The sequence below is a fragment of the Hemicordylus capensis genome, chromosome 2 (genome assembly GCF_027244095.1).
Source record: "Hemicordylus capensis ecotype Gifberg chromosome 2, rHemCap1.1.pri, whole genome shotgun sequence".
NCBI classification, from domain to species: domain Eukaryota; kingdom Metazoa; phylum Chordata; class Lepidosauria; order Squamata; family Cordylidae; genus Hemicordylus; species Hemicordylus capensis.
Window position 1 is genome coordinate 220,451,482 of NC_069658.1, and position 19,685 is coordinate 220,471,166.

General features: G+C 46.2%; 1 protein-coding gene across 3 annotated transcripts; it reads left to right on the top strand.

Moving 5' to 3' along the window:
• Positions 1-9,854: 9,854 nt before the first annotated feature.
• PRR22 (proline rich 22) lies at positions 9,855-18,737 on the top strand. Of its 3 annotated transcripts, none has more exons than XM_053289684.1 (3): positions 9,855-10,052; positions 11,548-11,610; positions 16,908-18,737. In XM_053289684.1, exons 1-3 carry the CDS (start codon positions 9,860-9,862, stop codon positions 18,059-18,061), a joined length of 1,410 nt encoding a protein of 469 aa, XP_053145659.1. In that variant the 5' UTR covers positions 9,855-9,859; the 3' UTR covers positions 18,062-18,737. The 3 variants fall into 3 exon arrangements, with proteins under 3 accessions (XP_053145659.1, XP_053145660.1, XP_053145661.1); XM_053289686.1 differs by having other exon boundaries at positions 9,910-10,048; XM_053289685.1 differs by lacking the exon at positions 11,548-11,610.
• Positions 18,738-19,685: the final 948 nt, after the last annotated feature.

Consider the following 19,685-nt stretch of genomic DNA (forward strand, 5'->3'; position numbering starts at 1 on the left):
CCCAAAGGGCTCACATTCTAAAAAGAAACATAAGACACACACCAGCAACAGTCCCTGGAAGTACTGTGCTGGGGGTGGATAGGGCCAGTTACTCTCCCCCTGCTAAATAAAGAGGATCACCATGGTAAAAGGTGCCTCTTTGCCCAGTTAGCAGGGATAGTGGCTGGCCTGTCTTTCAAGGTCCCTGCTTGATGATGGGATGATGGGAATTGCAGTCCAACATCCAATGGAGGCTCTAAGTTGTGCAGCTCTAAACTAGATGGACCAGTGGTCTGTCTCAGTCAAAGACAACTTTGTATGCACAATCCTAAATTGGGGAGAGGGCAGCAGCTCAGTGGTAGAGCCCCTGCTGTAGTTCCTCGGTTCAATCCCTGGCAGCATCCCAGGGAAAGATGCTTGCCTGAGACGCTGCCAGTCTGTGAAGACAATATTGATTGAGGTGGAGTAATGACCTACTCAGCAGGCAGCTAAATATGATCCTTGCAAATAATCTTGAACAACGATCACCTGACCCACAAAGACATGTTTTGCCCTCTTAAGCAACAGTGCATACTCAGGATCACACAGATCAGTGCTCATGAAGCCTTCAGGCCAGGGGCAGCTCAAGACCTCTGTGCAGGGAGCCAAATGACCCTCACTTGCATGCATCCTTTTCCCTCTTTTTCTTATTTATGGAGAGGGCAGAAGAAGGGCATCTCGCCCCCCTCACTAGTTCCCCCATAATCTGCTGCCTGAGGTGACTGCCCCACCTGGCCTCATCAAAGGGCCGCCCCTGCTTAAGGCCTACCTGAACACTGTTATTTATGTGAGGAGATGCCTATGTCTGCATTTTTGCTTAAAAGGAAAGCACAGAGTTGGATTCTGGATTTTTTTTTTTTAAAAAGAATTCTACAGAAGAAAGACTGCAGAAGACTGAAGCCTCCTGTGGATGAAAGTTTGTTTTGAACACAGCTGTATTTGCAAAAATCTACTGGTACACAGAACAAATGTCTGTTTTTATCAGCTTGCTCAGATGTCTTTTGCTCATTCTAAAGCTTTTGTAGTCAAGGTAAAAATTCAGCCATAATTTGGGGTTACTTTCAACATTGTTTCAGCCTCATTTATTGATGTGTATTGTACCTCTCCGGTGTGTTTCTATTAAAAACAAAAACAAAACACCCCTCAATTGGTGGGGGTGTGTGTGGACAATATCTCTTTGTCAGTGGCCTCTTTTGTTTGTAAAAGCACCAGCTACAACCACTGCCACCACCAGTCCAGACGGAGAGGGTAGATAAGAACTGCCCATACCAAACACCTTTCAACATTTGGCAGATGAAAAACAGGTTCACGTTTTGCAAAACATGCAGCTGATGACTCTTGAAAATTTCCACAAAAGGAGCTCAGTCTTGTCTAGCAGGTGTTTTCCCCAGCATCACTTTGCAACATCTCAGCTGCTCAGTCGAGTCTGTTACGGACTGTGGAACATAGGAATCTGCCGTATACCGAGTCAGACCCTTGGTCTATCTAGCTCAGTATTGTCTCCACAGACTGGCAGCGGCTTCTCCAAGGTTGCAGGCAGGAATCTTTCTCAGCTGTCTCTTGGAGAAGCCAGGGAGGGAACTTGGAACCTTCTGCTCTTCCCAGAGCAGCTCCATACCTGAAGTGATGCAAAAATACTGCTCCCTCCCTCAGCCAGCCACTTACTAGACTTGTTCTCAAGCTCATTAACTGGAAAACAAATGGGGTGCACACACAACAAGCCAGAAAACCAAAAATAACATGCACACTGCTAGTAATCAAAAAAGAGAACTGATGTAAAACTGCAAAATAAAGTTGTTCCCATTAACAAAAGTGCATGTTCCATCTGTCTGCTGACTAGAGTTACTGTACTGAAACCCATATAAAACATAACAAACACAATGACATGCAACAGACTAAGTGAACCAGCTTTTAGAGACCTGATCAACAGAACTGATGAATGGTTGTATATAACCACATGGAAATACAAAAAACAATAAGTTCTGTAAACAAACTAACATGTACTACAACAATGTTTACAATATGCACAAATAAACCACAAAACTGCAAAGAAACAAATCCTGTAAGAATCATACATGTACAGATACTGTTGTTTCTATTTGCAAAAGTAAACCTTTGAGTTGCAGAAAACAAATCCTTTAGAACAAAACTTGTTGTAATTCCAATCTTCAGTTGAGCAGTAGCTTATTGTTAATTCCAATCCTTTGTTGAGCAGTAGCATACTCGTAACAATTCCAGAAAGCAATTGCAAGTTATGTTGGAAACTATTCCTGTGCTGGAACATCTGTCTTAGAACTGCAAACAAGATCCTAATAGGCTGACCCGGGACTTTACTAAGTCCATTTCGGAAACCTTCCTTCTTCAGAGGAATCCAATATCCAGGTTAATCCTTCTGAATGGATCCAACAAACTGGAGCTATATTCATACAAATCTTCATGGAGGCAGCATTCCCTCCTATAGCTCTCTGGTATTCTGTAGGAATAAAGTGTACATTTACTGATCCTTCAAACGGATCCCTTGAATGAATAGCCATATTAAGCCTTACAAAATCCACCCCAACAGACACAAAATAATTCAAACCTGATTATTCTTTCTGAATGAGACCAACCAACAAATCTTCATGCAGGCAGCATTCTCTCCTATCGTTCTGATCACCAAACCCCCAAATCCTAAAGAGCCCTTGGTGGCACAGTGGTAAAACTGCCGCCCTGTAACCAGAAGGTTACAAGTTCGATCCTGACCAGGGGCTCAGGGTTGACTCAGCCTTCCATCCTTCCGAGGTCGGTAAAATGAGTACCCAGAATGTTGGGGGCAATATGCTAAAATCATTGTAAACCGCTTAGAGAGCTCCGGCTATAGAGCGGTATATAAATGTAAGTGCTATTGCTATATATGGGCTAGCACCAATGAAAGTGCTGCATGGCCAGGTGAAGCTGCTATCAGGTGCAAGTTTAAGTATTTCTGCATCAGCTGTATGAGCTTAACACACTCCACAGAATCATGACAAAGCAATTGCATTAACACAGCAACTCTGTACTTCAACACATTTGAGCATTGCCTCCAGTAACTCAAACCATCACATGCCATACTGTGCTTAAATGTTCATTCCAACGAGAACCTCATCTTTAGTCGTACATGCATAAACAGACCTCAAAAATGCATAAACAGACCTCAAGATAAGGAACAATCCCATATTCCCATGCTTGCATGCCTAAATTCTCTTAATGAATGTCCTATATAGCTCTTTAGCCCAGCATATTACCCATGTGGGAGGAATTTTTTAAAATATATATATTTTTACATTTATATCCCGCTTTTCCTCCAAGGAGCTCAGAGCAGTGTACCTGCTTATATTTATCCTCACAACAACCCTGTGAGGTAGGTTAGGCTGAGAGACATATGACTGGCCCAGAGTCACCCAGGGAGTTTCATGATTAAATGGGGATTCAAACTCGGGTCTTCCTGGTCCTAGACTAACACTCTAGCCACCTGTGTTCACCTTCCAGGCAATCACTTCCCCCTCCTCCAAGCTAGTTTTTAATTAACACACCACCACAAATCAAGAGTGTGTATGGCTTCCCAATGCTTGCTCAACTATAAGACCAAGGCCCATCTAGTCCACATCCTGTTTCCCACAGTGGCCCACCAGATGCCTCTGAGAAGCCCATAGGCAAGAGATGAAGGCACACCCTTTACTGGTATAACAACAACAACAACAAGAAAAAGGTAGCAAGGATGATACACTGGAACATCTGCAAAAAATACCAGCTACCTGCAGCCAAAAATTGGTGGGACCATAAAATGGAAAAAGTTGAAGAAAATGAAGAAGCAAAAATAGTATGGGACTTCCGACTACAAACAGACAAACATCTGCCACACAATACACCAGATATAACTGTAGTCGAGAAGAAAGAAAAACAAGTCAAAATAATCGAAGTAGCAATACCAGGGGATAGCAGAATAGAAGAAAAAGAAATAGAAAAAATCACCAAATACAAAGATCTACAAATTGAAATTGAAAGACTGTGGCAGAAAAAGACCAAAATAATCCCAGTGGTAATTGGCGCCCAGGGTGCAGTCCCAAAAGACCTTGAGGAGCACCTCAACACCATAGGGGCCACAGAAATCACCATCAGCCAATTACAAAAAGCAGCTTTACTGGGAACAGCCTATATTCTGCAACGATATCTATAACAACAGCAACCACATTGACAATAAAATTCAGCCATCCCAGGTCCTTGGGAAGGACTCGATGAGGCGGGTCTCATGATCCGTGAGACCCGCTTTTTTAGAAACTGCGGGGAGGGAGCCCTGGGTGGCCGGATTGGCCGCCCACAGAGTTTCCGGCTCCATGATGGAGCCTGCGGGGGGTGGGGGAGCGGGGGCCGCGTGGCCCCCGCAAGCCGCAGTATGCGCTGCACGAGCGCACAGGGCATACTGGGGAGACCCCCGGAGCCGGGAGGCGGCTTTTCGCCTCCCGGCCTGGGGTCTACTCATGAGTAGGCACGGCGTGAAGGCATGCCGCGGCTACTCACGATTGTAAAAAGCAGGTTTGCGGAGTGCTCGCTCTGCAAACCTGCTTTTTACCAGGGGTTCCAGAGTGGGTTAGCCGCTCCAGAACCACCGGGCTCGGCTGCGAGCCTGGTGTTTCTGACGATCAGCAAAAATCGGGCTAACGGAGGCTAGCCCGATTTTTGCTGATCATGGCAAAAAAACGGGATGCATAGCAAAAATTGAAGGAATTAGGATAGAAAAAACACCGTGCAAGATAAATGCTCAGAGACCATGAAAATGCTATTGATAGCGGCAAACACTGCAAAATTGGCCAGAGTAGCACTGCTATAACTGCAAAAATAGCCAAGGAACTAAATGGAGGGAAAAAAGGGCAAGACACTTGTATCCTTGAACCAAATTCAAGATGCTATATTATAAATGAGGGTAATAAACCCGTATCAAATATAAGTCTAGAGAACTAGAATCAGTAACAACAGTCTAGCAGATAATTCTGCACATGCATATATCCAAACATTGTAACTCATATAGTTGATCATAGCAAGAAATATACATATAAACAAGCACATAAATGTACTGCACCACAATGTATGTTAGTCCATTTGAGGAGAGATGGAAGAATGAACACTCAGTCATTGATGAAAAATCCAAAAAAGTGCTAATGGAGTAGATGATATCTAAACATGCATGTAGAAAAATATAGCATCAAAAAGGAGTAAAACTTCTTGCCAAGCTGGAGAAAATCCTGTGAAAAAGTCCTTATAGGCCTATCCGGAATTCTTAAGCCTATTTCGGATGGTCCTTCATCAGAGCGCATATTTGTTCTCTAACAATAAGAGAAAAACCAACAGGTCTCCCAGCCAAGAATTTTCATAGATAGTCGTGATGGTATAAACAATATCCTCCCCCTTGTACATAACATACCAACTTTCTTCCTGTTTAGGCTTACAATCATTATAGAGGCAACCTTTCCTCTTACATCTTGCTAAGCAGAAAAATGCTTACTAATTAAAGCCGTGAGGCTTGAAAATATATAGTCCGACACCAATTAAGAAAATTCTAATCAGGTGGAGCCACCTACAAATTGGTCTTCCAAGACACTAATGAGTACATAAAGGCATCAGCTGTATACTGTCACCCCATTAATAAACAAATCAAGTTATCTTAACTTTCAGATTGTTGACATCATCATCCTGCTAAAACTGCCAAAACAGTAAGCCAGCCAACACAATTCACTCTACTTTTTCAGATCATTAGTATACCGTGTTATGGACAGAGTGTTGCAATTAAATGTTGCAAGAACCATTATCTTAAATTGAGTAATTCAAATGTTATAAAATGTAACACGTGACATCTCCTTCCTAATTATAGATCACAAAGCTCTCATATACAAATGATAGGTGCAGCCCATCATTAGTATACCGCGTTATAGTCAGAGTGTTACAATTAACTGTTGCAAGAAACATTATCTTAAATTGAGTAATTCAAATGTTATAAAATACAGCAACATATATAATATATAACACGTAATATCTCTTTTCTAATTGTAGACCACGAAGCTCTCATATACAGGTGATGGGTAACAACCAATTCTTGTCAATGAAAACAATATATACAGCGAACCTTCCACAGTAGTTGTGTAGCCAGATAACAAGATTACAAAATTACAGAAACACTGACATATCACATGCCGAATTAAGCCCATTTGGGAAAACTGTGTTCAATCTATATATGAACGTAGATTCCATTCTTAACAGTAATTGGTCTATATTCTCATGCCCAAATTTTCGTGGTTGATATTTGAAAATTACACTGAACCTGATATCTTCAGGTGAATGATGAAAATTCCTAAAATGTTCCATATGTTTGATACGGGTTTATTACCCTCATTTATAATATAGCATCTTGAATTTGGTTCAAGGATACAAGTGTCTTGCCCTTTCCCCCCTCCATTTAGTTCCTTGGCTATTTTTGCAGTTATTGCAGTGGCCAATTTTGCAGCGTTTGCTATCAATAGCATTTTCATGGTCTTTGAGCATTTACCTTGCACGGTGTTTTTTCTATCCTAATTCCTTCGATTTTTGCTGATCATCAGAATAGCCCCAATGTCTGGATAAAACAAACCAGTCAATAACACTTGTCTGACTGTGTAAATAAATAAATAAATAAATAATGCCTCTGAGGCTGGATGTGGCCCATAGCCATCAAGGCTAGTAGCCATTGAGAGACGTGCCCTCCATGTTAATACCCTCCGTGTTAATACCCAGTTAACATTAGTGAGAACAGCTCTGATTTTGTTGCAGGTGGAGCTGGGACTTCCACTGAGGCAAGGTCCGGACCTTGGACAGCTCCAATGGGGAAAGGGTCAGGACCTCAGCTAGCTCCAGGCAGAAGAACAACTGGGTGCAAAAGCATAAGATGGATGTTGCTCCAGCAGCTGTTAGGAGTGGAATGTCAGTTTTTATAGCTGCTGCCCAAGCTGAGAGGATTGGTCCCCACCTTTTCCCTGAGGAAGGCTCTGTTGTTTAAAGGGGTCTTGCCCAATTTTTCTGAGTGTTGGCGTTGACAGCACTGAGGAACATTTCCTTGGACTGATAGATTCTTGAAGGACTCCTCCAAGTCAGGAGATGAAGGCATATCCTCAGATCATGGCATGGGTGATATCTCTAGTTTCCCTGATTCTGTGGGTGTGCGGGGATCTCAACGGCATAGGGTCACCCTGATTCTGGGTTGTAGCATCTTCTCAGTCCGTCTCATTCCCTGAACTGTTTACCTCGTTCCGCAGTTGGGGTTTTCCCAATCTAGTGCCAATAACAAAGACTTGTCCCGACTGCCTTACAAATTAAGCTGAACTTGGCAAGTGAGCAGCTGTTAGAGCAAACCAGAGCCTCATACAGGAGATGATATCTTATTGAAATTATTATTACTGTTTTTTGCAAAAAGGCCCCAGTGGTGGGGAGAGGCAATGCAACCCAGGCAGGAAAGCATGCCTACACAGTGGGGATATGGTCGGTGGGATGAAATAGGAAGAAAGAGATGGCTTTAGGGTGGGGCTTTTATGGTCAGAGGTGAAGGGCGGGGAGGTGCCACTGAGAGGTGAATAGAGAACAGTTCTGTCTGATATGGAAGGGTATTGGCCTGGCCAGAAAGTTTATGCTTATGGAATTGGAAGATGTAATTGTATTCATTGTTTTATTTCTACTACGAAAGATGTTTGTCTCCTGCACATTCTGTCTTTAATAGGATCCTCAGAATGTCTTACAATTGGAATTCCAGAAGTGAACAAAACAAAACAGTATTTAAGACAGTAAGCAAAACTTTGCAGGGAAGTTGGGTTGCTGGGGCACATGTGTGCATTGTCATGGCTCATATAGGCACATCAAGGCATCAGATGTACCATCAGTGTGAAAGCTGTACATTGTGGCTTGGGGGTCCAGATGTAGAAACATGGACCTTTACGTCTTAAGAAGTAGGCCCCAGAGGCTCCTGGCATGGTAAATTGCGTGAGGCTGCACATGTGTCTGTGCACATGCATGGACACCTATTTTTAAGGACTTCCTGCCACTATGCAGATGAAATCAGGATGCCCAAAGCAAAGTCCCTCCCTCCCTTCTCACTGTGGGCCACCTCTCAAGCAAGGTCATCTTAACTGGACAGGCTGAGGGAGAAGTCTCTTCCCTCCATAAGAAGACTAACTTCACATACTCAGGAGAACATTATCCAGAACACCCTCCTAAAAAAAAACCAGTAATTTTTTTCCTTGAAAGGAACTCTGCACATGTTCAGAACCACTAAACAGAATTTAAGTAATAAAATGGGAACATAATTTTGTAAAGCTGGCTGCGCCATTTCTGATGGCCTTCAAAAGAGAGCACAAGAACAGCCAGCTGGATCAGGCCCAAGACCTATCTAGTCCAGCATCCTGTTTCACACAGTGACCTACCAGATGCTTCTGGGAAGCCCACAGGCAAGACCTGGGAGCATGGTGTCTCTCCTGCTGTTGCTCCCCTGCAACTAGGATTGAGAGGCATCATGCCTCTGAGGCTGGAGGTGGCCTATAGCCACCATAGCCATTGATAGACCAGTCTTCCATCAATCTGTCTAAGCCCCTTTTAAAGCCATCCAAGCTCGTGGCCGTCACCACATCCCATAGCAGAGAATTCCATGGATTCATTATGCACTGTGTCCTATTCATCCCCAGCACAGTACCTCCAGTGACTGTTGCTGGTGTCTATCATTTCTTTTTAGATTGTGAGCCCTTTGGGGACAGGAATCCATTCTATTGAGTGATTGATTATTTTTCTATGTAAACCGCTTTGGAAACTTTTGTTGAAAAGCAGTATATATTTTTTGTTGTGTGAAAAAGTACATCCTCTTGTCAGTCCTAAATTTCCCGACCGTCAATTTCATGGTTCTACTGTTGTTAGAGAGGGAGAGAAATTTCTCTCTGTCCACTTTCTCCACTCCATGAATAATTTTATACAGCTTGATCATGTCTCCCCTTAGCCACCTCTTTTCCAAACTAAAAAGCACCAGATGCTGCAGCCTTGCCTCATAACATGCTCCAGACCTGTGGTCATCTTGGTTGACCGACCTTCTGCACCTTTTCTACTTCTACAAGGCCCCCTTACAAGAGCATTGAAGACCCATGTGTTTAGTCAGGCTTTTTGTTGAAGCTTCAATTCATCTGTTTTTAATAGTTGACTTTATTGCTTTTGATTGTTTGCAGCCAATTGTATACTGCCGTGAAATGTTTGTGTTTGGCAGTACAGGAATCTGTGGAAGGGAAGGGAAGGGAAGGGAAGGGAAGGGAAGGGAAGGGAAGGGAAGGGAAGGGAAGGGAAGGGAAAGAAAGAAAGAAAGAAAGAAAGAAAGAAAGAAAGAAAGAAAGAAAGAAAGAAAGACTCTACCATTGCCCTAGGTGCTTGCCAGTGTTGGCTTAGGATCTCTGTGAGACTGAGGCAGGGTGCCAAATGCTCCTCCCACTTTCTGTGACCCTCCTCCTCCCTTAAAAACAAGTATGTATGGAGGGGAGAAGGTCATCTTGCTGCTTCACTTGTGACCCAAGAATCTGCTTCCTGAGGTGTCCGCTTCTCCTCGCCTCATGGACGGGCCGCCCCTGGTGCTCACATCACCTGGCACGCCTCCTCTGTCTGGCTCACAGCTCTATTTCCAAGCCCCGCTGCCCGACTTTATTCATTTCCGACCCCTCCCTCTCCTGCCAGCATCTGCAAAGGCCTCAGAACCTTGCCTCATCACCTGGAACCCTTTGCCCAAGCAACCATCCAAACAGAACCTGGGGCCCGTGGCAACGGCACCAGGAAGTGGATGCTCTTGGATACGCCCACAGGGCGGCCAGATGGGAAGACTGTCCTTCGGCACCACAAAGGGATTATGCAGCAACCCAAACTTTTTTACCCACAGCACGAGACATACGCCCCCAGACCTTTAGACCGACCGGACGGCCAGCCAAACCGACCTTTCCCGGCGTTTGTGCTCCCCGAAAATCTTGCCTCTGTAGGTAGGATGCGTTTTAAGCCCATTTCGGTTCTCTCAAATCATTCCTTCCAAATCAGCCCTGTGGGACATGGCCAAGTTAAATTGTCCCCTTGTCTTAAAATGCTTTGCCTCTGTGGAAAACACTTAGGACATTGTGTAGGTTTTGGTTGACGCTACCATGTCTAAGGAGGACACATTTTTCCACTGCGATTTCCTGCAACCAAAATTATGTGTGGACAGATGTTCTGTTCTCTCCCAATGTATCATCATCATGGTGATTACCAGGTGGATAAGCTCACCCATCCTTGGGTCTTCTTTCTCTCATCCTATTCCTGCCAACCCTCCTTTCCTCCTTCCAGATCACCAAAGGTGATTCAGTTATGAGGGAGGACTATTTTCCACCTGGTTCACTGAGTTTTTAAGTGAATGTTCCCTGCACAAAGCTGTACCAGTGTGCCAGATGTGGGTGTTTGAATTTTTATGTCGTGGGAATGCCCAACTGCATAATTTCCCCAAGAAATTATGAAATTTCAGTTTTCTGAAAAATTGAACTTCAGTTTTACATGAGAGAGAGAAAATCACCACAAGAGAGTGAAATTGCATCCACACACCTTCAGGATATAATCCAGACATATCAGAATAATTGTAATTTGTTCTAGCAACTGAGTTCTTGAAAAGATTATCAAACACCGCCCCCCCACCAAACAACAACAATATCAGATATAAAAGCCAGAAAGGAACAGACTATGAAAGAGAACAGAAGGCGAATTCAGTTTTGCAAACGAGCTCTTGCAAAGCCTCATAAGGTAATCACACACAAAGGCAGAACACAAACAGCATAACAGATCTGAGATGCAGGAAGGAACAGATTGCCAAAGGCAAAGCAAGCTGTCACTGCAGCATAAAAGATCATATTTGTGTAGCAGCTGAGCTCTTGCAAAGCTCTTGTCACACACACACACACACACACACACACACACACACACACACACACCTCTTAAAAAGCACAACAGATCTGAGATGCAGGAAGGAACAGATTGCCAAAGGCAAAGCAAGCCATCACTGTGGCATACAAGATCAATTTTTTGTAGCAGCTGAGCTCTTGCGAAGCTCATGTCACACACACACACAACTGAAAAAACTCAACAGATCTGAGATGCAGGAAGGAACAGATTGCCAAAGGTAAAGCAAGCCATCACTGCAGCATAACAGATCAAATTCGTGTAGCAGCTGAGCTCTTGACACACACACAAACACACACACACCTAAAAAAGCACAACTGATTTGAGATGCAGGAAAGAACAGATCGCCAAAGGCAAATCTAATCCAAGCTGCATCATAAAAGAGCGCAATTCATTTTTTATTTATTCAGTTTATGTTGCAAGGGGGCATCCAAAGGGTACTCGTCGCTTCACCCTTCAATGCTCAGGCAGGAGCACAGAGAGAGGAAACGCAGGGGTACCACAGCCGAAGTGAGCAGTGGGGAGAGCATGAATTTTCTTGTGTTGATGTTGCAGGAACACCCAGTTTGTACCATCCCCTCCATCAAGAGAAAGACCTTTTTGCAACGCCCCCTGCAGGTAATACATATGCGATGCATAGAGAGTAGAAACGGAGGGTGGCATTTCTGGAGGGTCAGAAGTACAGGGTGGGGGGTGTTCTCAAACCTGGGTCCCCACATGTGGTTGGACCAAGTCCCATCACCCCCAAGTTGGTCACAATGGCAGGGGATGATAGGAGCTGTAGTCCAGCAGCATCTGGCGACCCCAGTTTGAGAATCACTGACATAAAGGAAATTACAAAAAATTCCCATCCAAGAGGGGGAGATGACACCTACCTCACCCACTTTGCCGGGGCCTCAGGTGACTCAACGTGTGTGAGCAAACCCCGTTCCTTGTCAGAGTGGAGGGAAGTCTGGTTCATTTTTTAAAACTCTGACGTTCTGAACCAATAGAAGTTCTCACCTGTATAAACTGGACCAAATACAGATGTTTGCATCATTTCCCACTTGGACGTACTTTATTCTTCCATTCTTGCTCCTTTGCACAGTATATCCTGCTTTTCCTAGCCATTGGGGAGCGGGGAGGCAGGGATACAGAGGATACGAAGGATACTTGCTCCTCCACCCCAGAACTGGGGAGTTTTTCTCTGGCTTTTGAGATGCCAGCCGGCGTGGCTCACATGGTTCCAAACATACCTGTGTTGCCTTAGGGACTAGAACCTTGGTGTTGTTGTTTTTTAGAGAAACACAAAATTCAGAAAGTTGGGATCTGTGCACAATAGAGAATCAAGGTTTGACTTGCCCTTTTAATTTCAATGGGGCTGCTCTGAGTTTTTCCACCTCCTATCCACCATTAAATTCTGTACTCCTTCAGTATCATGACATGCACTCAGCTCCGGTTTGTGTGTTTGAGGAAAAACTGTACATATCCCACATTAGGAACATAGGAACATAGGAAACTGCCATATACTGAGTCAGACCATTGGTCTATCTAGCTCAGTATTGTCTTCACAGACTGGCAGCGGCTTCCTCTTCTCAGCCAGCTCCCTTTTTTAGCCTTTGCTTGCCCCATCGACCCTCCCCAACTCAGCGTCTCTTGGAGTTTGCATGCACTTGGGGGGGGCACATCCCTTCCAAGCTTCATATCTCTATCACCACTTTAACCTGCCTATATACAGCTCAGAGAGGGGTATATAGCTACTACTATGGACATTTATATACTGCTCTTCAACCAAAGTTCACAAAGCAGTTTACATAGAAAAATAAATACATAAACAAAATGGTCCCTTGTCCCCAAAGGGCTCACAATCGAAAAAGAAACATAAGGCACATACCAGCAACAGCCACTGGAGGGGTGCTGTGCTAGGGCTGGATAGGGCCAGTTGCTCTCCCCTTGCTAAATATAAGAGAATCATCGCTTTAAGAGGTGTTTCTTTGATCAGTTAGCAGGGGTGTTGTTAAAAGGGGTACATAGCTCCCACTTTTATCCACACAACAAACTTGCTAGGTAGGATAGGCCGAGGGAGTGGTTCACAATGGTAGGATAGGCCGAGGTAGGTAGGATAGGCCGAGGGAGTGGTTCACAATGGCCTGGTTCACACAATACTTTGAATCTAGGTTTAATGTGGGTTACCACCATTAGCGTGATTGTGTGAATCACAAGGCCGATCACAAGGTGATTTATGGCCTGGGATGAACCTGAGATTCCTATGATCATGCTCATGTCGATAACCCACATTAAACCTAGTTTTGAACAGCTGTGTGAACTAGGTCCTATTCACCTTTGAAGCTGAGTTGCGTCCAGCACTCTAACTACACCACACTGCAGGCATGTTGAACAAGAAGTCATATCTATTCAAAAGTGATGCACATACACACAAAAAGACATCCAATTTTCAACAGGGAGAGTTTCAACAGAGAGTTTTCAAAAGGGAGCCTGTCGAATCTTCTCGACAGGCTCCAAATGGGTGCAAAAAAAGACACGTGACTGGACTAGACAGACAGTCTTTCTTGCAGAGATATGGGTCTGGGAATGTACCATTTTAAACGGAACACAGGAAGCTGTCCTGTATTTAGTCAGAATATTGGTTCATCTGCCCATGTATGGTCTACGCTGCCTGGCAGCAGCTCTCCAGATGAGAGCACATTATCGTCCCCTCTGACTGGTAGCAGCTCTTCAAAACGTTTGATGGAGGAACTAGGTCTAGGTCTAGTCCAACAAGCAACTTTTAGCTGGATATACCAGGAATTAAACTGGAACCCTCTGCATGCATGCAAAGCATGTAAGCTGCTGAGTTCCACTCACCGACAAAGCTGCTGTCTCCTGAGTCAGACTGTTGCTCTAACTAGCCCACTATTATCTGCTCTGACTGGCAGCAGCTCTCCAGGATTTCAGGCAGAGATCATGTCAGAGGATAAAGGCAGGGCTGCTCCCCCAGGTGGTGGGTAATAGCATTTGTTCCCCTGGTTCCTCGCAAGGGCAGGGGCGAAGTCACCATTGGGCAAACGGGTGCAAGGAACCCCTGGCCGCCGCCAATTAGGGTCCACGCCTCGTGGCCCTGCCACCCCCCCTGCATCTGATGTCAAACGCGGGGAGGGGCATTATTTAAGGGCCGTGTGGCCCCGTTTGGAAACAAAATTGGCCCACAATGCATTGGCAGCATGGCCGGAACCTCCCTGTCTTTAAAGGCAGGAAGAGTCGCTCCGACCCGCGCCGCCCAACACAGCGTGGGCCGGTCTCCCTTCAAAATGGGGCCGCACTGCTCCGTTTGGGAGGGAGACCCTCCCCCGCGTCTGACGTCAGATGTGGGGGGCGGGGCCAGGGTGCCGCAGCAGCAGCCCAATATAGGCTGCCACCAGCTTCGCTCCACGCCTGCACAAGGGTGGCTGACAGCACAGAATTGATCAGGGTCTGGGTTGTAGGGTCCGAGGACCGCAGAAAGCGGCCTCAGACTGATTCAGACCCGTGCTCTATTGAGCTCAGTGTTGCCTACACTGACTGGCAGCAGCTCTCCCGGGAGCTGGCAGGAGTCTTTCCCTGCCCTACCTGGAGATGCTGCCAGGGACTGAACCTGGGACGTTCTGTGTGCCAAGCAGATGCTCCTCCACTGAGCTGCGGCCCCATCCCCTAAGGGGAACATATAGTGGCCTCACAGAGTCATCCATCGAAAAGCAAACCAAGGGTGAACCCAAGGGGACAATTCGTGCTCCCTACCACCAGTCCAGCTGTCCTCCTCTTCCCAACCGGGCGTATCTCCAGAACTGTCCGTCTTATCCCCCAGGATCCTGGATCTGGGGCCACATCCTGCCCAGCACTCTGACCAGCCTGGTGGCATCACTGCCCCAACCTAATATGGCAAGCAAATGCCCCTAGTGGGTCCGCATGATACTTGCAAGTGGGCACTAGCCAGCTCTTCATGCACAATGTGCCCCATCGAAAAATGGTTCCTGGGCCACACGGGACTGTGTGGCTGAGGGCCCCCTCTCTGGAGTGAGGGGCTGCTGCCAGTCAGAGTACATAGGATCACAAGAAGCTGCCCTATACCGAGTCAGGCCATTGGTCCATCTAGCTCAGTATTGTCTACCCAGATTGGCAGCAGCTTCTGCAAGGTTGCAGGCAGGAGTCTCTCCCAGCCCTATCTTGGAGATGCTGCCAGGGAGGGAACTTGGAACCTTCTGCATGCAAGCAGGCAGGTGCTCCTCCCAGAGCAGCCCCTTTCCCTAAGGGGAATATCTTGCAGTACTCACACATCTATCCCACTCAAATGCAAACCAGGGCAGACCCTGCTTAGCAAAGGGGACAATTCGTGCTTGCTACCACAAAGGCATGAGCAATACTGACAGCCAAGGGCAGTATCCCCGGGAGATGCTCCTTCTAAGCCAGGGGTTGTCAAACATGTCTCACCAGATGTTGTTGGACTACAACTCCCATCATCCCCTGCCACTATGGCCCTTAGCCATTGTGTCAAGGAATGGTGGGAGCTGTAGTCCAACAACTTCTGAGGACCTGTGTTTTGAGAATCTTTGGGATAGGGGCTTGACGGAGCGCAAGAGTGAGTGAGCCGTGTCTTTTCTCTGGCCAAGCGGCAGATACCTGTACGAGCACAGTGCCACCTAGTGGCCCTTATGGAAAATGCCAACTTCAGTCCGCTGTCCAGCAGCTCTTCCTGTTGGAAAATTCCCCCTTCTTGTCTTGCCTGAATCAAACAATTGTAGAGCGGGAAGGAACTCTGGATGCTGCTCAATTGTAGCCTCTTGTCTGAAAGCGTCCGGCGAAGGAGAGCCCACCACAGTTTAAGGCAGATGGTTCCACTGAGGCCTTACAGATAGTAGTCACAGATTATATTTGCATTTAGTCATCAGACCATAGCAAAGCAAGTGGCACCAATCCAATGAACAGCTGACACAAAAGTACTCAGAAACAGAGCACAGCCCCACCCCCATTATAAAAACAAAAAAACAAATCAAAATACTGACGGATAGGAAAGCACCCTCCTATTGCCTGAAATCAGCTTCTTTGTAATTTCAACAACTTGGTTTATTTTATTATTAATTTGCTACATTTATATCCCGTTGTCCCTCTGAGGATCCAAGAGTGGTGTACCTGGTGATGTTTGTCCTCACAACAACCCTGTGAGGCAGGTTAGGCCGAGAGAGAAGTGACTGGCCCAGAGACACTCAGTGAGCTTCATGACTGAACAGGGATTTGAACTCAGGTCTCCCTGGTCCTAGTCCAACCACTACACCATGCTGGCTACACATACAGGGAACAAGTCCATTCCTTCTTCTACAATATGGGGGTCCTTCAGAGGAGTCAGTATTGAGCTTCATGTGCACCCCAAGCTGGACTCAGATTCATGTCCATTCTTGACAAGCAGGTCTGTTGAGCGGTGTTGAGTGAGAGAAATGTTTCTGCCTCTCACACAACACTAGAATCAGGGGGTCAGCCCATGAAACTGATTGCCAAGAAATTGCGAACTGACAAAAGGAAACACTTTTTCACACAATGCATAACCAACCTAGGGAATTCTCTGCCACAAGATGTGGTGACAGCCAACAGCCTGGATGGCTTGAAGAGGGGTTTGGATAAATTCATGGAGGAGAGGTCTGTCAACGGCTACGAGTCAGAGGGATATAGGCCACCTCCAGCCTCAGAGGCAGGATGCCTCTCAATACCAGTTGCAGGGGAGCAACAGTAGGAGAGAGGGCATGCCCTAAGTTCTTGCCTGTGGGCTTCCCCGAGGCATCTGGTGGGCCACACTGTATGAAATAGGATGCTGGACTGGATGGGCCTTGGTCTTGATCCAGCAGGGCTGTTCTTATGTTCTCATGTCCCTTCTGTCAGTCATTTCGAGCCTCCCTCCCTCCCTCCCTCAGGCTTCCACATGGCTCCGTGCGGCTGTTTCTTCGACCCCCGGATCTACCGCATCGAGTGGGCGACTGCCAATTTTGTCCAGCCCTCCATTTATAAACTCTCTGGTGGGCCTGGCCCGCAGAATGCCTACCTTCTGGACAGCCAGAAGTACCTCAAGGGCCCCCTGCAGCCGGTGCCGTACCCGGCCTACCAGCCTGTCGTGAACAATCCCCCGTTTGTCCTGCCTTTCTTCAAGCCCGAGGGCCCTGCCAGCAACCTGACGGACCACATCAACTTCCTCGGTAACCCTCTCCACGGCTCGCCCTTCGTGGATGCACCCCAACTCCACAGCGAAGGCCTCGGGCCGAGTAAAGACCGCCAGCTCCTTGCAACGGTCCCCGATCTTAACCTGAAAGAGCAGCCAGCCCCAGTGGGGAACTACGACCAGCTCAAAGGCGAACTGCACCATTGCCACGACCTCGCGTTCCAAGCCTTTAAGGGCTTCCCAGTAGAAGACGAAGATTTTAAAGACCATGACGCCACCCAAGAGTTTGTGGCAAACCCTTCCGTTTCAAACGTCCATCCTGGAGACCAAACTCCGCTTGGGGTCCCCGAGATACAAGAACTGGAGCCTTGTGTCCCTGAAAGCATCATCACCAATGAAAGCCAACTGCTGGAAGAGCAGGAGTCCTTCAACCTGCCTGAGAAGGTCCTTTTGGAAGATGCCATGAAGCTCTTTGATTGTTCTCCAGTTAACTCCGATACTGAGGCGTCCCTGGATGAACTGAGCAATGGCGCCCCCTGCAGGGGCCAGGGAGAGGGTCCCAAGGACAGCTGCTTCTCTGGCAAAGATTCGCCCAGTGACATCCGGTCCCTCAACTTGCCTGATGAGCTGCTGTCCTTTGACTACAGTGTACCGGAAATCCTCAGCGCCGTGACCAGCCTGGATTACCTCTATGACGTGAACACTTTTGTGGAGGAAACTCAGTGGGAAAATAGACCATCCGCACAGCTTCTCCCCAAACAGGAATCCCACTTGGAGCCTGAGGAGAAAGTGAAGGACAGTGTTGGGGCAGCCAAGAAAGGCCAAGGTATGGGCAGCAAACCAAAACTTTCATCCACACAGGGGGGCGACGGTGAACCTCAGCAGCCGGAACCTGCCGTACTGGGGGTCTGACTGGCACACAGGAAAACAGGACTGGGAGCTGTGCAGCTTGATCAAGGATAGCTCCTGCTATTTGGTCTATTAAAAAAATGATCTTTCTAGACAGCTGACTTGTGTGCCTGTGTCTTGCTAGATAAAGTTAAACTGGTTTGGAAACCAGTTGAACAATTGCCACTCTTCCCTGCAAAGAACCATGGGAACCGTAGTTCTGAGAATGACCCTGGGGTTTCCTGGTGGATTGCTTGAAACCCTCCTTCCATTCAGTTCCCTTTTAAATAGGCTGATGCAGCATTTTACAAACAGATGTTTTGTCATGTGCCTGGAAAAGGTTTCCTTTGAGCATGAAAGCATAATAATGATCCACACTCAGAGGAGGCTGTCTTTGCATCTCTGCGTGAGTCACTGTTCTGAGTGCCCAGAGCAGTGACTCATGCAGAGATGCAGCAAACAGCTTCCTCTGAGCACGAGTAATTCTGCCCTACCTCTTCACTGGGAACGACTGGATGAGCCAATCAAAACCAATACAGAAAGGTGGCAGAAAAAGCTACCTTCAGTAAAGGCTGAGTGCTGGAGGCCAAAGCCAGAGAAGAGATTCAGGGAGCAGCCTCTGGAATGACACATTTTGTCTGAATTATATATAATTATAATTTCATTCATTCTATTTATCAATACAGTTATAATAATTAAATATGTGTATGGATGTGTGTGTGTATCTCTCTCTATCTCTGTCTATGTATGTGCCAATGTCTGTTTCTCACAAGCTTTTTACATTTTATATCCCACCCTTCCTCCAAGGAGCCCAGAGCGGTGTACTACGGTATACTTGAGTTTCTCCTCACAACAACCCTGTGGAGTAGGTTAGGCTGAGAGAAAAGTGACTGGCCCAGAGTCACCCAGCAAGTCTCATGGCTGAATGGGGACTTGAACTCGGGTCTTCCCAATCCTAGTCCAGCACTCTAATGAATTTGGGCTTGCAGACTAGCCATTAATCAGGAGTTGAACCATTACAAAACAGAGTTCAATTTTGGTTCAGGTTCAGCTGTCATTTTTACTCTCAGGGGGCAACATTCAGATTAATTAGTAGGACTAAGTCCCATTGAAACCAATGGGTCTTACATTAGTCTAGTTGGTTTTGATCCTAATTTTTAAACTAATTTTTAAAAGTAGATTGGTAGATTGGTAACCAATGCAGAAGCCACCTAATGGTCCAGTGGGGAAATGCTTGACTAACAAGCAGAAGGTTGCCGGTTCGAATCCCAGCTGGTATGTTTCCCAGACTATGGGAAACACCTCTATTGGGCAGCAGCGATATAGGCAGATGCTGAAAGGCATCATCATCTCATACTGCGCAGCAGGAGGCAATGGTAAACCCTTCCTGGATTCTATCGAAGAAAACCACAGGGCTCTGTGGGTGCCAGGAGTCGAAATCGACTTGACGGAACACTTAACTTTACCTTTAAGCAATGCAGAACATTTGAGCTAGTTTTGAGGTGCTTCAGATGCATTTCATGCAGAATTTAAAAAAAATCTTTACTGCAGCTCTGTAAAATGGAGACAGGGGTCTTTATCTAACCCGAGGAAAACCTCTATTTCAAAACTATTTTAAAACTTAGAATTTTCTAACCAGCAAAATGCA